The 16,362-nt window shown below is 43.8% G+C and overlaps 1 protein-coding gene across 1 annotated transcript in view; it reads right to left on the bottom strand.

Annotated features, from left to right (window-relative positions):
- The window catches only part of CNTN1 (contactin 1), a gene marked incomplete at both ends in the record, with an annotated part of 255,936 nt that overhangs the window by 137,416 nt on the left and 102,158 nt on the right, over nt 1-16,362 (bottom strand). Inside the window, 2 exons of the mRNA XM_081330364.1 lie at nt 6,731-6,858; nt 7,739-7,889. Coding sequence (XP_081186490.1) covers nt 6,731-6,858; nt 7,739-7,889 — 279 coding nt within the window. The remainder of the gene's footprint in view (nt 1-6,730; nt 6,859-7,738; nt 7,890-16,362) is intronic.

The raw sequence follows: 16,362 nt of genomic DNA, 5'->3' as shown, positions 1-16,362 counted from the left end.
GTAATATTTCTGCAATAAAAATGAAGGCTAGATTATATTGAAATCCTCCTCAAACCAAATTTGGTGGTGTGAAGTCATGTTAGTACCATGTAAACTTACTGCAGGGTACAAAAGTAAATCACATGTTGAGTATCTGCATTGTAATTAGTATAACACAGAAGTTCAGAATTAAATGAAATTACCTAAAAGTAACATACTCAAATTGTTACTTTTTGTATAAGATTCTATTCTTAGTAGTATAAAGAATGTGCACAAAATATTTCCTATTCCTCAATAATATTTAAAGTAACTTCTATGAAATGCTCCAATATTATTTGAATAATAGTGCTATAAACAGTCATTAGTTAAATGATTAGGTGCCTATGATTTGAACGTAATCATGTTTAAAGTTATATAAAATACTACTGTATAATGTTATGATATGTGTTACTCTGAGGAAATAATTATATCACTTCTATTTGACTAGTGCAAATTGTACTCCAATACAAATTGTTGTGTATTAATACGTTATGTTTAATGATTGTGTTCACATGTTAACAGTTATGAGGTAAAACCCTTCGGCAGCTTTTGACAACTATCAAAAGCTGCCAGTAGCCACTGCGCAAGCGCTACTGTTGACAGCTCTCTGCTGTCAAAACCACCTGTAACTGCGCAGGCGCAAGACAGCTTGACAGCTCCGAGCTGTCAAAGCTCACCATCACCGATTGGTCCGCGCTGACTAGCGGGAAACCGGCACAGCCCTGATTGGTCGCTAGTCGGCCAGCTGGGAATATAAATAGAGGCATTGCGAGACTGTTCCTTGCCCGTTTCTTGTCAATAAAAGGTTTTCGTTAGCCAGCTGTCTCGCGTACCTCTTCTCCGGATGAAGCACTGGTGACAAGGATGGGATATACTGCTTCGCATAGCTGAAGTCACTAGCTGAGGGAAAAAAGAGATTTTTTTCCATGGTTCAGAGCTAGTCACAGCTGAAGTCACCGGCGGGAAGTTCAACTTCCTCACGCCGCGAAGCAGTACCCACAACCGGGACAGCATGGCCAACCTCGGTCACATCCGCGAATTCAACATTCGCCATCCCGAGTGCTGGGAGTCGTATTGGGGCCAGGTAGAAGGGTTCCTGCTGGTCAACAAGATCATGGACGACCGGGCCAAGGCAGCGGCGCTCCTTTGCCTCAGCGGATCAGCCGTGTACGATGTGGCCATAGGACTTTTCAGTCCAGAGCCCATCGCCTCCATACCGTATGCTAAACTAACAGAAGGACTAAGTAAGCATTTCATGCCGACCAAATCTGAACTATTCTGGCACGTAAACTTCGTGCGGCGCTGTCAACTCCCCGATGAATCCGCCACCGACTTCATAGCAAGAGTCAGGCATGCCGCACGCCGATGCTGGTTCCCGGATCTGGAGGACCGGATCCGCGACCAGGTAGTCATCGGGCTGAAGGACAAGCGCCTACGGAAGAAGCTGATCACTAAGCCCACCTTGACCTTGGCCGAGGTCTCCATGGAAGTAGTGGCTCATGAAGATAGCCACTGCGAGAATCCGGGACCACCGGACAACGGACCATACAGGTCTGTGCACCAGGAGGACATCGCTCACAGCGACTTCGGAGAGAACGACGTCTCCACCAACATAGACGCCATCCAACGGAGGTTTGAAAAACTCAAGAACCAATGTGACAACCGAGGGGGCCCTCCAAACAGCAAAAGCACCACTCAGCAAGGCATCTGAGCCAAATGCGCCAGCTGTGGTGGCAACCACCCAAGAGCGTCCTGCCGTTTCCACAGTGCCAAATGCCACGGCTGTGGAAAAACTGGACACCTCAGAGCCGTATGCCGTAGCCAGAACCGGGAGAACCTGCATGAATTGGAGGTGACATCCGCAGGTACGAGTCCGACCACGACCAATGGGAAAAAGCCCCCTAGGTCCCTGGTACTAGCTGTAGGTAGGAATAAGGGGGCGGGGGCGGTCCACCTAGTATTAAAACCTAAGGTCAAAATTAATGTCCTGTTACACAGGGTCCCCTGTGAAATGGAAGTTGACTCAGGTTCCTCGGTCTCCCTTATTTCGTGGAAGACTTATAAAAACATTTGCAGCCGCAGCCAGCAGCAAATTTCCCTGCAACCTACCAGCATACACCTGGCCGACTTCCAAAAACCCCCGATCCTACTTAAGGGTAAAGCCAAAATTCCGGTGGAATTTAGGCAGTTCAGGGGATTCCTAATGATTTTAGTTACGCAGGGAAACCGAACCAGTCTGCTAGGTCTTGACTGGTTTGAAGCATTAGGAATCGCGTTAACAGGAATTAACACAACCCAGTCCACCAGCCTTGAAGCTGTCTGCCAGCAGTTCGCAGACATCTTCGATGGCTCGTTAGTTAAATATACAGGCCCCCCAGTATCACTAAAATTAAACCCCGAGATATTACCGATAAGAATAAAAGCTAGGAGAGTTCCGTTCGCGCTCAAAAGCAAAATTGAGAATGAACTGGACCGACTCGTTAATCTAGGAGTTTTAGAACCAGTCGAAGGGGGTGAATGGGAAACACCAATTGTGACCCCAATTAAATCTAACGGTCAAATAAGAATTTGCGCCGACTATAAGGCCACCCTAAACCAGGCGTTGAATTCGCACGCTTACCCCGTCCCAGCAGTGAAAGACGTCCTAGCAGCCATTAGATCCAGCGCCATTTTTGCAAAATTAGACTTGGCGCAGGCGTATTTGCAACTACCTGTCACCCCGGGAACTGCAAACGCACAGACCATCGTCACGCACGGCGGAGCTTTCAAAGTGAATCGTTTACAATTCGGCATATCCGCAGCCCCAGGAATTTTCCAGGAAATTATGGAAAAAAACCCTAAGGGAATTCCTGGGGACTGCCCCTACTTTGACGATGTGCTTATCGCAGGAGAATCTGAAGGGGATTTGGCAATCAAATTGCGGGAAGTTCTAAGCAGGTTCATGGCAGCAGGACTTAAATTAAAAAGAGATAAATGCTCTATTGGGGTACCATCAACAGAGTTTTTGGGATACAAAATTGACTCGGGGGGAATTCACCCCACTGACTCAAAAATCAAAGCCATCAAAACTGCTCCCACTCCTAAAAACAAACGGGAGCTACAAGCCTTTCTAGGGCTACTAAATTTTTATCATGCCTTCTTGCCCCACAAAGCAACCATCGCTGAACCCCTGCACAGACTACTTGACAAGGGTACCCCATGGTCCTGGACTCCTCAGCATGACTCCAGTTTCCAGCTCCTTAAGAGTTTGCTGACCAGTAATTCCTCTGTAACATTGTACAAAGAGGAAATGCCCCTATGTTTAGCATGTGATGCTTCTCCTTATGGGATCAGGGCGGTTCTAAATCATTTAACTCAAAATTGAACCCAAATTCCAATAGCGTTTTACTCCAGAACGCTTTCCAAACCAGAGCGCAATTATGCTCAAATTGACAAGGAGGCTTTAGCGATAGTTGCCGGCGTGAAAAAATTTCACGACTACCTCTACGGACGGCAATTCACCATCTTCACAGACCACAAACCTCTATTGGGGATTTTCACATGGGATAAGCAGACTCCCCAAATTCTATCCCCCCGAATTCTTAGATGGTCTACCTTTTTATCTGCTTATTCATTTAAATTGATCCACAAGCCGGGGAAGGAAATGGGGCATGCGGACGCATTAAGCAGACTTCCCCTACCGGTAATAGACCCCGACCCCACTCCAGCCGGCAACATCTTGGCAATCTTAGAATTACAAGAATGCCCCCTCACAGCTAAAGACATAGCTGCCGCCACAGCTAAAGATAAGACCCTGAGCAGAATATTAACCTGGATTGCCTCTGGATGGCAATCCAAATCCCCCGGTTGAGAGTTCCAAGCATATTTCTCGAGGAGAATGGAACTTTCATCACACCTAGGGTGCATACTGTGGGGGAATAGGGTCGTAGTGCCTGAAAAACATAGACCCAAGGTTTTGAACACATTACATGACGGACACCCTGGTACAGTTAAAATGAAGGCTTTAGCTAGGAGCTACGTCTGGTGGCCAGGCATAGATACAGAAATCGAGACACATGTAGCTGGCTGCTACCCTTGCCAGGTCGGCAGACCCGCACAACCACAAGCCCCCATCCACAGATGGGAGACAACCAAAAATCCCTGGTCCCGGGTGCACTTAGACTTTGCGGGACCCTTTCAAGGACAGGTATTTTTAATAGTGGTTGACAGCTACTCCAGGTGGCTGGAGGTCGTGCCAGTCAGTAGCATGACTACGACTGCCACAGTACAGGTACTAAGGGGGCTTTTTGCCACACACGGCTTGCCCGATGTCTTGGTATCCGATAACAGCACACAATTTACTTCCCGTAAATTCCAGACTTTCACCACAGAGAACTCTATTAGACACATCACAACGGCTCCATTCCACCCCTCGTCGAATGGCTTGGCTGAGGTGATGGTAAAGTCCACCAAGGATGCACTTCGAAAAATCATCATGGGAAACTGGCACCGCAGGTTGGCGCAATTCTTACTGGCACAACACACCACCCCCTGCACGTCCACCGGAAAATCACCGGCAGAACTGCATTGGGGGAAATGACTTATGACCAGACTTGACAGATTACACCCGGACAGGACAACGGCAGAACCAGTCCAACCCATTCCTCACAGAACCCTGGCCAACGGCCAAACCGTCTGGGCTAGGAACCATGGGGCAGGAAACAAATGGATTCAGGGGGTTGTAATCGAACAAACCAGACCCTTATCATACATAATTGATGCCGGTAAGAACTGCCACCTACGTCGACACATCGATCAATTGCGACAACGCAGCCTGCAAAACTGGGGGGAAAGGGGAAGCGGGGAAAATCCAATGCCATGCACCACTCCAGGAACAAACACCCCCCCACCCAGCACCTCTAACGAAGGGACTCTCGAAGCTCCCCCCCCCACCCAGCACCTCTAACAAAGGGACTCTCGAAGCTCCCGCACCAGGTCCAAGTCCAGAACTTGCGGAAGCGGAGCCAACAACAGCAACGCCCCTCCGGCGTTCGAATAGAACCAGGAAACCCCCGGCCTACTTAAGTGACTATGATTGGGGCACTCAACGAAGAAACAACCGGAAGGATTACCCCACCAATTCGGGGGAGGGGTAAGAGGTGTTGTGTATTAATACTTTATGTTTAATGATTGTGTTCACATGTTAACAGTTATGAGGTAAAACCCTTCGGTGGCTTTTGACAGCTGTCAAAAGCTGACACAGCCACTGCGCAAACGCTACCGTTGATAGCTCTCTGCTGTCAAAACCGCCTGTAACTGCGCAGGCACAAGACAGCTTGACAGCTCCGAGCTGTCAAAGCTCACCATCGCCGATAGGTCCACGCTGACTAGCGGGAAACCGGCACAGCCCTGATTGGTCGCTAGTCGGCCAGCTGGGAATATAAATAGAGGCATTGCGAGACTGTTCCTTGCCCGTTTCTTGTCAATAAAAGGTTTTCGTTAGCCAGCTGTCTCGCGTACTTCTTCTGCGGACGAAGCACAAATCATTTTTATTATGTATCTGATATATTCTTCCTCTCTCACTTACGTACAAATAAATATGTATGTACTTGATTTTAACTTTTAATATATGAGTAACTATGCATTTAATGAAGCAGCCTGTAGCTCAAGAAAGCTTATGCTCTAATAAATGTGTCAATTGTCACAATACTCTTTGCTGAATGTTTTAGATCATTCAGCGGCCCGGGGAAATTGGGGGCATCAAAGGTCGACCTGGAAACACTTCCACAACCCTGAAAGCAGACCCTCTTCTCTACCTTGGTTCATGGGGCTCCCCCACCACCACTGCCTGTCCTCACCCCCTTGTTGGCCACCAGGGACCAGGACTGACCTAGAGCGAATCTCTTCAAGGGACCAGATGCACTCCCAAAGCAGCAGAGCTGCTGCCACTTCGGTCATTCTGGCTCCGGAGGAAGCATCTGTGTCATCAGAGGTGGAAGAGGACGAAGTGGCAGAAGACATGCCTGCTCTGAAAAGCCATGGCAATGGCATCCATCAGCTGATGCTGCTCACATGAACTGCACCTCAGAAGCTCCCTAAAGCAGTTCCCCCCCCTCTGTAAAGGGCTTTCAACTGGAGCCAGAGCTGTGCGTGAGTTCCGTCACCTTTTTTTTTTTTTTACAAAAAAAGCACTGCCCAACTCCCAGGCCACAGCCCACTAGTGGGCTGTAGCCTATTCAGAATTGGGCTGTGAGAGTGCTGGCCAGAGCATGCATGAATGCGCAGTTCAACTTGCAGAGCAGCGGGCCGGGTGGTATTTGCTCACTTGCACACCAGCCCATCACTCACACAAGTCAAGCTGCTCAACTATGCACTGGCCTGCCACTCGTGCAAGGGTTGCATCCATGTGTATACACACCGGCCCACCACTCACACAGCCCAGGTCCCCTCTCCCCCTGCAGACAGGCCACAAAGATTGCAGACTGCTGCTTTAGATAATACAGCTACACTTCTGTAAATTGTAAGCTCAGTGACCCACATACAAAAAGTCAGTAATCAGAATCGGAGACAAGATATAAGAAATATATATTATTTTGTTATATACAATGACTAAATTAATAGGCTTATCAAACTAACTCAAATTTATTTAGAAAATTGAAAATGATTTCAACATACGTAATCTGAAGTCCATGCTATACTTAACTTTGAGAATGTAGAGAAGTTTGAGAATTACCTGTGACTATAAGACCAGAAGAACTGTTAGCTTTCCCTTTGTTGTTTTCCACAAAACAGGTGTAATTGCCTCCATCTGCTGCTGTAACATTAATAATTTCTAGGCTGCCATCATACCATATATGTATCCTATTAAAAAAGATATTGTTAAGAAAATTGAGAATCAACAATAGAATAATAAGAAAATGTGGATGAAAATGGAAGCATGGCATTATACATTCCATATTTTTTTCTCCTGCCAGTTATACATAGTCTTTTCATACCTATAATAATCATTGCCATTTGTTCACTTTGTGCTGCTTAACTCCAGGAAAGGGGGAGAGTTACTCAATTGCCCATGCAAAACAAACTATCTTCCAATATTACACAGCAGTTGAATGGGGGCAAAAATTTGGCACTTTTTATCTAGGCAACCATCTAGCTTATGCTTAACTACTGTTATTGGAGGGGGAAAAACACTTTCTAGGAAGCAGATGACACCAGTGGGACACAGAAGGGTTTGCTTTGTTTTAATCCCAGTACACAGAGAGACACAGTGTGTTTGGGGAGGTGTAATGAAAAAGCTGCAGCTACTTTAAAGGTTGCATTGCCCATAAGGAGTAGACTCCTTAAAATAGTTGTACACCTTTTAGGTTCGTACAAAAGCAACCACCATTCAAAAGCAACCACCAGGTTCATTCGTTTCTTGTCACTCTTGCCTATCTTTGTGCAATAAACAAAGCTCAAATGAATAAACCAGCTATACTGATGGAGCTGGAGAATTTGAAGAAAAAAAATGCATGATCCTGTTTTCCTTTAACAATGTTTCTTCACACAACTTAACCATGAAGAAGACCAATATGACCAGCTAGCCTAAAAAAAAATTCTGATTTATTAACAAAATTTCCCATTTCTGTGGTACACTTATATTCAGGCCAAACCATGCAGAAACACAGGGTTTTTTAATTTGATACTGAACTCTTAAATAATGCTTTATAGATTATTTACTATATTTAGTAGTAATACTAACCTGGTGGAGTTTCTAAGAATTTCTGTCCCTCTACTCCAGGTAATTTTTGGCTTAGGAGCTGCTCTAGGCTTGCACTCAATTATAGCCTGTCCTCCTTTTGCAGCCAAAACCTCTTTCTTCATTGGGTAGAATTCAAAAGTTGGAGGTAAAACTGTGAAGAAAAACATAATTATTAGACATGTATTCCTATGTCTACTGCAGACACTCCTTTTGACAATAGCATATAATAGTCAATTGTACTGAAAACCTAGAGAAATTCTGCAGAATGAAATAAACTTGAACTATAATGTTGACTTTGTAAGACATTATGGTTTCATCTATTCTCAAAATAGAGAGTTTAAGTAAATAAATAATTTTATGCATTAATTCTACTTGAGAAAACATATTTAATCGAGAAATTAAGAAACATAGAAGAAATGTATTTCTTCTACATATTGAAAGACTCAAAAGAAACAAATGATATATTTGGTATAGCAGACTAAAATCAACACCAATGCTTAAAATACTATTAGTTGACAGAAGTTTTCCATCCTTACTGTAACTCACTAGAATCAAAAGAGAGAGAAAAAATCTATTTGTCTGTCTCTCTCTATTTCTCTCTCCCTATCTTGAATTAATATATGCCACAACATTTTCTACAAGTTTCATTCTAATTCTTCAAATATTTCCAAAGACGTTTACACCAATTAGACAACACAATAACAATTTAAAACACTACAAATTATGCAAATGTACAACCAGCATTTGTATACATTTTCCACAATCCACAAACTTCTAAGTATGTAACAGAGTTCTTCAGATCAAACATGGAGTTTGTATAAAGCTAATGAGGAATCAGTTTGTTTTCAATGGAACAATCCTACAGCATGAAATGCAATAAAATATCACACATTTATATTTAAATGTAAAGCCACAATAGAAAATGTAATGTATTGGCCTTAATTGCTGCAATCAGTTGCACAATGTAGTGTCCTTAATTGCTGTACTTAAGTAAATGATTGTTTAAACGGTTCTTTTTAAAAAAGTGTTTATTTTTATTTTTTCCAACTCTCCCCCATACATATCAACAAATATTCCGTGATATTTTATCAAGTATTAATATACATTCTTTTTACAGTCTTATCTATCAGATACTCTTAATAACATAAATACATAAACATAAATTTTGGTGTTGCTCATCCATTTCCCCTTTTACTGTATCCACACTCCTCCTCTCTCTTCCCTCTTCTCTAGATTCTTTCTCCCTTTTTTCTCTTTCTTCCCTACTTCCCTCTTCTTCCTCTCCTCTCCTCTTTCCTTTACTGCTCCCCTCCCATTTCTCCCCACTTCTCTTCCTCTTCTCCTCCAAACTTCCTACTTCCTTCCCCCCTCCTGTCAGAACCCACTCCAATCTACATCTTAAGAAAGAAAGACTCTTGGAAACAAGATTGTCCAAGCACGAACGTTTACTAAGACATAGATGATAGAAGGCATAATAGACAGGATCTCAAAAATCTCCTCACAGATCAATATTTTTAAAGTGTCCCCAAGCAAAACCCCACCCCTCAATTCATTTGGTCAGTTCCGGATCAGTCAAGTTTCAGGTGGCAAACCCCTCATGGGAAAGGGAGAACCATCAGTCCATTTGTAGCACAGTCATTCCCTCCCCTTCACATTCCACCTGGAGAAACAAACCAGAATTCCCCCACCCCCTTTCTTAGTTGCTTGTAAGATAAGGAAGAGAGAATGCTTCTCATCGATCTTATTGTGATGGGCAACAGGCAGGCTAGATAAACAAAAAGTTACATCTAAGGAGAGGAAATGGAGGCAATAAACTCCCATGTTTATTCCCTTTCCTCCTTGGGAATGGCAGAATCCAAGGAGGGGGTGAGATTTGGGTTTGCACAGAAAGAGAGTTAAAAATGAAATATAAATGGATTCTGACATAAATGGATTCTGACATCCTGCCCTCCTTTTAAAAAAGGAGAGCTCCTCCTGTAGGGAAAACAAAAATATAAATATAAATATAAATATAAATATAAATATAAATATAAATATAAATATAAATATAAATATAAATATAAATATAAATATAAATATAAATATAAATATAAATATAAATATAAATATAAATATTATAAATAAATATCCCAGTTTGCTGGGATATTCTGTATGAAACTTCTTTAGCAACTTGGGTGCTCTAATGTGATGTTTATTGACCCACTCATTTTCTGAGGAGGGGAGGTGTTTCCAAGCTACTAAGTATTGAATTGCTCTGTGGTGTTTCCTAGAATCTAGGATTTCTTTTATCTCGAAGTGTTGTTCTCATTCAACCATGATAGGAGGTGGAGGTGGGTTTAGTCGTAGGGGTGACTGTTGTTCCCTTTTTAGTAAACTGCAGTGAAAAATTGGCTGTATCTGCCTAAGATTTTTGGATAGTTCTAATTCTACTGTTACTGGGTTTATGATTCTTTTAATTGGAAAAGGTCCAATATATTTTGGTCCGAGATTTTTACAAGGTTGTAGGGATTTTAGGTATTTTGTAGATAAATATACCATCTCTCCCACCCTGAATGGTTTGGGATCAACTCTCTTTTTGTCAGCCTGTGCTTTGTATCCTTGTCTAGCTTCATCTAAAGCTTTCCTAATGATTGGCCAGGTGTTTGGTAATTGTGCAATCCATTCCTTCAGTGGTGGGATTTCCGGTTCATTTGGGATTAGTTCTGGCATAGGGTTGAAACTTTGACTGGTAGCTATTTGAAAATGAGTGTAGCCTGTGCTGGAGTGGACTACATTATTGTAAGCAACTTCTGTGAAAGGGAGTAGGTCTGTCCAGTTTGTTTGCTGGAAATTAATAAAGCATCTTAAATATTGCTCAAGTACTGAGTTCCCCCGTTCCATTTGACCATTCCCCTGAGGATGGTGACTTGATGTCAGTCCCTGAGTAATTCCTAAGAGTGATAAAAATTCCTTCCAAAACTTTGACGTAAATTGTACTCCCTTGTCAGATATGATGCATTGGGGTGCTCCATGAAGTCTGTAAATGTGCTGCATGAATAGTTTCGCTAAGGCTTTTGCGGTGGGAATCTTTTGGCATGGGATAAAGTGCATCTGTTTGGAAAACAAATCTGTGACCACCCAGATGACAGTGTTCCCGTTGCTTTCTGGTAATTCCACTATAAAGTCCATGGCTATTTCTTTCCAGGAGGCTGAGGGGTTGCAGCCTCTTAGCCATCACGCACGTTTGACAGCTAGCCATGTAGCTTTCTATGTCCTTTTTCATTGATGGCCACCAAATTGCCTTTTAGTTAAGTATAAGGTTTTTACAAACCCAAAATGTCCTGCTGATTTTGTATCATGGCACAACTGCATGAAATTGATCCTCTGGGTGGCAGGTATGTATAACTTCTCACCCACCCAGGGTAGTCCGTCTTTGATTGTGCACACATGTCTATTTTTCTGGAACCATTCATCAGTTTCCAAGGACCTTCGGAATTCTATTCCAGTTTGGCTATCCAGCTGTGGGTTGATTTTGGCTAGGGCCCTGGTGGTGACTAGTGCTGCAAGTTGTTGTTCGGGCATAAGTGGTTTAGATTCAGTGACCTGTGTGGTGTTATATTGGGACATGCGAGATAATGCATCTGTCAAGAAATTCTCCCCCCCCCAGTATGTGTTTGAGAGTGAAACGGATTCGATGACAAGGTTGGGACCAGTGGGCTTGCTTAGGAGCAAATTTCCTGGGTGTTTTTAGTGCTTCCCAATTTTTGTGGTCTGTCCAGACCTGGAAGGGGATTTTATTACCTTGAAGGAAATGACGCCATGTAAGTAATGACCACCTCACAGCGTAAGCCTCCTTCTCCCACACAGCCCAACATTGTTCTGTCTCCGTGAGTTTCCTGGACATATATGCACACAGTTGCAATGTCCCCTCATCATTTTCCTGTAATAATACAGCTTCCACCACCACATCACTAACGTCTGCCTGTATTATGAAAGGTTTATCGGGACCTGGATTTCTCAGTACAGGTTCAGCAGAGAAAAGTCTCTTTAGCCTCTCAAATGCCGCTTGACATTCCATTGTCCACTTCAGGGGATGGCTGGGTTTCACTGCCGCCCCTTGTTTTCAACAAGTTTGTGAGGGACAGGGCTATTTCGGCAAATGAAGGGATGAATTGGCAGTAGAAGTTTGCAAACCCCAGGAAACTTTGCAGTTGCTTCCTTGTGCAGGGTGGTGCCCATTCTAATACTGCCCTGACTTTCTCAGGGTCCATTTTGATGCCCTGTGGGGATATGCGATATCCCAGGTAGTCTATTCTTTCCTGGTGGAATTCACATTTTGATAATTTTGCATATAGGTGGGTGGCCTGCAATTTTTTCAGAACTGCTCTGACTAAATTAATAAGCTCCTCTTTGGTCTCAGTGAAGATAAGGATGTCATCTAGGTAAACCAGGACCCCCTTATACAGATGCTCTCTTAGCACTTCATTAATTGCATAAAAACTGCGGGGGGGCCTTGCAGTACAAACAGCAGGACATTAAACTGGTAGCAACCCATTGGGCAATCGAACACAGGCTTCCATTCGTCCCTTTCCTTAATCCTAATGCAGTAGTATGTTTCTCTTAGGTCTAGTTTAGTAAAAATCCTTCCTTTCAATAGGTGGGATAGCATATCCTTCATTAAAGGTAGGGGATACAGATTACTTTCACTAATTGTGTTTAGAGCCCTGTAATCTACGCATAAGCATATCGTGCCATCCTTCTTCTCCCTGAAGAGGACTGGAGTGGCCACTTTGGGTTTGGAAGGCTCAATAAATCCCCTTTCTAGGTTTTTGTTTATGAATCTTTCCATCTCTGTCATCTCTTTGGGGCTCATGGAGTACAGTCTGTGCTTTGGGAGTTTTGCCCCGGGTTTGAATTCTATAGCACAGTCTGTGGGTTGGTGAGGGGGAAGCTCACCCACCCATTCCTCATTGAAAACTTCAGCAAGGTCCCTGTATTCTTCCAGTATTTCTGGTACCCCCTTCTCTTCCCCCACTAACGTTTTCTCCTCTCTTTGGGTTGGGGGGGGGTCCTTTGGAGTTCCCATGGTCCCCCTCTGGGAAGTTGAGTTCTGCTGTCCTCCAATTTACCCAGGGGTTCCATTTCTTCAACCATTCCAGCCCTAAAATCATTGGGCATTCCATGCCTGGGGACACTACAAGCATTATGTCTTCCTCATGGGCCCCCAGGGACAGGTGAGCTGGTAAGGTGGCTAGGGTAGCTGGTACCCCCCCTGCACCTTGCCTCACCATTTTGATTTTCTCCCGCGCATTACAATCAGCCAGAGTCCTCAAATTGCCTCCTAAAGGATGACATGAACTGGTTGAAGTCGTTGAGTTCTTGGGTGTTGGAGTCATGCAGGTTCACCACCCAGTCTCCAGCCAGTCCATCCAGGTCAGATTGCACAATGTGGATTCGGGCTCTGTCACTGGGGATGTCCCGTCCATATTCTTCTATATAACTGAGGACTTGAGTTAGGAAAAACCCCAATTGTGGTGGCTCCCCCGTGAATTTCACTTCCAGGGGCAGGAGTCTTTGAATGGATCAGTGCCTATGCTGCGGGCGATATTGCCACCCATCCTGATCCCTGTCTGTGGGTTGCTGGGGGTGGGTGCTGCTGAGGTGGTAGCTTCGGGTTCAGCGGATGTCCCCGGTGCTACAGGTTCTGGATCCCCCCCACTGTCTCTCCAGCTGAAGCTCCAGGCGCTGTTGTGGCTGCGGGATTCAGGTTTCTCCTCTCTTAGAGAGCCAAGGGTTTTTTTCATCAGGTCAATAGCTTTTTCTAGCATCCACTCTGCATGTGGTGCATAACTCCTGTCCTCTTCGCTGACGTGCAGGGAGCTCTCCAGCTTTTGCTTCCATTCGGGTTAGCGGCTGCTCCGCCTCAGGGTCACTTTCCTGGATGCCTTTTCCCACTCGCTCTTCCTTCCAATGCCCATTGACCACCGCGGTTTGGGGTCACGCGTCTCCACCACTTCTTCCCCAGAGGAATATGACGCTTCATCTTCTGATAGTTGGTGGGATTTCAGTTGGGGGGAGAGTTCCCTTTCCATGGGGCTTTCCTCCTCATTGTTAGACATTGTATTTTTTGCAAAGTCCCCTGGTAAGGTTCTTCCTTCCACGTTGGCTCTTAATGCAGATCCTGTCTAATGTCAGAACCCACTACAATCCACATCTTAAGAAAGAAAGACTCTTGGAGACAAGATTGTCCAAGCAGGAACTTTTACTAAGACATAGATGATAGAAGGTATAATAGACAAGATCTAAATAATCTCCTCACAGATCGATATTTTTAAAGTGTCCCCAAGCAAAACCCCACCCCCTCAGTTCATTTGGTCAGTTCCGGATCAGTCAAGTTTCAGGTGGCAAGCCCCTCGTGGGAAAGGGAGAACCATCAATCCATTCATAGCACAATCACTCCCTCCCCTTTACATTCCATCTGGAGAAATAAACCAGAGTTGCCCCACCCCCTTTCTTAGTTGCTCGTAAGATCAGAGAGAGAGAATGCCTCTCATCGATCTTATTGTGATGGGCAACAGGCTGGCTAGATAAACAAAAAGTTACATCTAAGGAGAGGAAATAGAGGCAATAAACTCCCATGTTTATTCCCTTTCCTCCTTGGGAATGGCAGAATCCAAGGAGGGGTGAGATTTGGGTTTGCAGAGAAAGAGAGTTAGAAATGAAATATAAATGGATTCTGATATCTCCTCTACTCTTTTCCCTCTCTCCTCTGCTTTCTTCCCACTCATTCCTCTTCAGAGACAATTCAGCAACTCCTCTCCCTAGATTTTCAATATCTATATTAGGTATAATAACATTAATTTTCTATTACATTAATACTTCTATAAATCTGACCTTCTTGGTATATACTTCTATAAATATTTATACTAGCTCCGGTTATCCAGTACTGCAGACATGTCAAACACAAGGCCCGGGGGCCGGATCCGGCCCGCGAAGTGGTTTCATGCGGCCCGCGAAGCCATCCTGGAAACAGTGATGGAATGGCCCCCACTGCCTTGGCCCTGGCCCAGAGACCCTCCTTCTGCCAGAGACCCTCAGATCTGTCCCACTCCTGCCCAGGCCCCCATAGGCGCCCTTGATGCGAATGATGTAGAGCTGTCCACACCCACCCAGTAGGCCATACGCACTCTAGCCATGCCCACCCAGTAGGCCACGCCCACCCTGGCCATGCCCACCCGGCCCCCTGAGGGCAACCGCAATGCTGATGCAGCCCTCAATGAAATTTGAGTTTGACACCCCTGCAGTACTGTGTCACCTGGGTCTCCCTTCTTATCTCCTCCTTTTTCTTCCATCTAAATTAGTGTTAGTTATCTTTTAACCATATTCTCTTTTCATCCAATCATAAACTTTTCTCAAAATTTCATAATACTTTGACTGTCATATCTTTAATTATCATTGTTAGTCTATTCATTTCTGCACATTCCAATATTTTCCCGATCACCTCTCCCTCTGGGGGGGGGGCTTTCGGTGCTTTCCCATTTTGTGCAAACACAATCCTAGCTGCGGTGGTTATATGAATAATCAAATATATTTTCTCTTTGCTATATTTCTCTGGTAAAATACCCAACAGGAACGTTTCTGGTCTTAGTTCTATACATTGTTGTATCATCTTTTCTATCCATGTTCTAATTATACTCCAATAAGTTTTAGCTTCTACACACGTCCACCACATATGATAAAAAGAACCTGGTTTTTAATGGCATTTCCAGCATTTCATAGATCTATCCTTGAACATTTTAGCTAATCTTTCTGGAGAGATGTGCCATCTATAAAACATTTTGTATATATTTTCATTATACGCTGTCGCCATTGTCAGTTTATAGTTTCTTTCCCATAATTGCTGCCATCTATCTAATTGAATTATATATACAAAATTTCTTGTCCATTTTATCATTGACTCTTTCACTTGTTCCTCCTCTAATTCCATATATAGTAAGTGACTGCACATTTTTAATCCATTTTTCTTCAGTTCCCATGAGTATTCCATCTAACTCAGTTGTCCCCAAATTGAGAGTCATTTTTTTATTTTTTTTATTTTTCACAGTTCCTTTAATATACCACAAACTAACCAATGAAATATAAACATTTTTACAGGTATTAAACATTTATTATATCAGTAATGCTGTAGGTATATATCACCATACATAAATACATATACGTAAGTTTGGGTGCTGCTCATCCATTTCCCCTTTCACTGTATCCACACTCTTTCTCTCTCTTCCCTCTTCTCTACTTTCTTTCTCCCTTTCTCCTTTCTTTCCTACTTCCCTCTTCTTCCTCTCCTCTCCACTTTCCCTCTCCACTCCCCTCCCGTTTCTCCCCACTTCTCCTCCTCTTTCCCTCCAACCTTCCTACTTCCTTCCCCCTCCTCTACTCTCTTCCCTCTCTCCTCTCCTTTCTTCCCTCCCATTCCTCTTCCGATACAATTCAGGGGTGATGTCCGAGCAGCTCCTCTCCCTGGATTTTCAGTCGCTATATTAGGTATGATAATATCCTTATCTCCTCATTTTTCTTCCATCTAAATTAGTGTTAGCTGTCTTTTAAGCATATTCTCTTTTTCACCCACTCATAAAATTTTCCCCAAA

Source organism: Vipera berus (genome assembly GCF_964194415.1).
Source record: "Vipera berus genome assembly, chromosome: 6".
Lineage (NCBI taxonomy): Eukaryota > Metazoa > Chordata > Lepidosauria > Squamata > Viperidae > Vipera > Vipera berus.
Note: the sequence above shows the minus strand (reverse complement) of the source record. Positions and strands in the feature narration are given on the sequence as shown.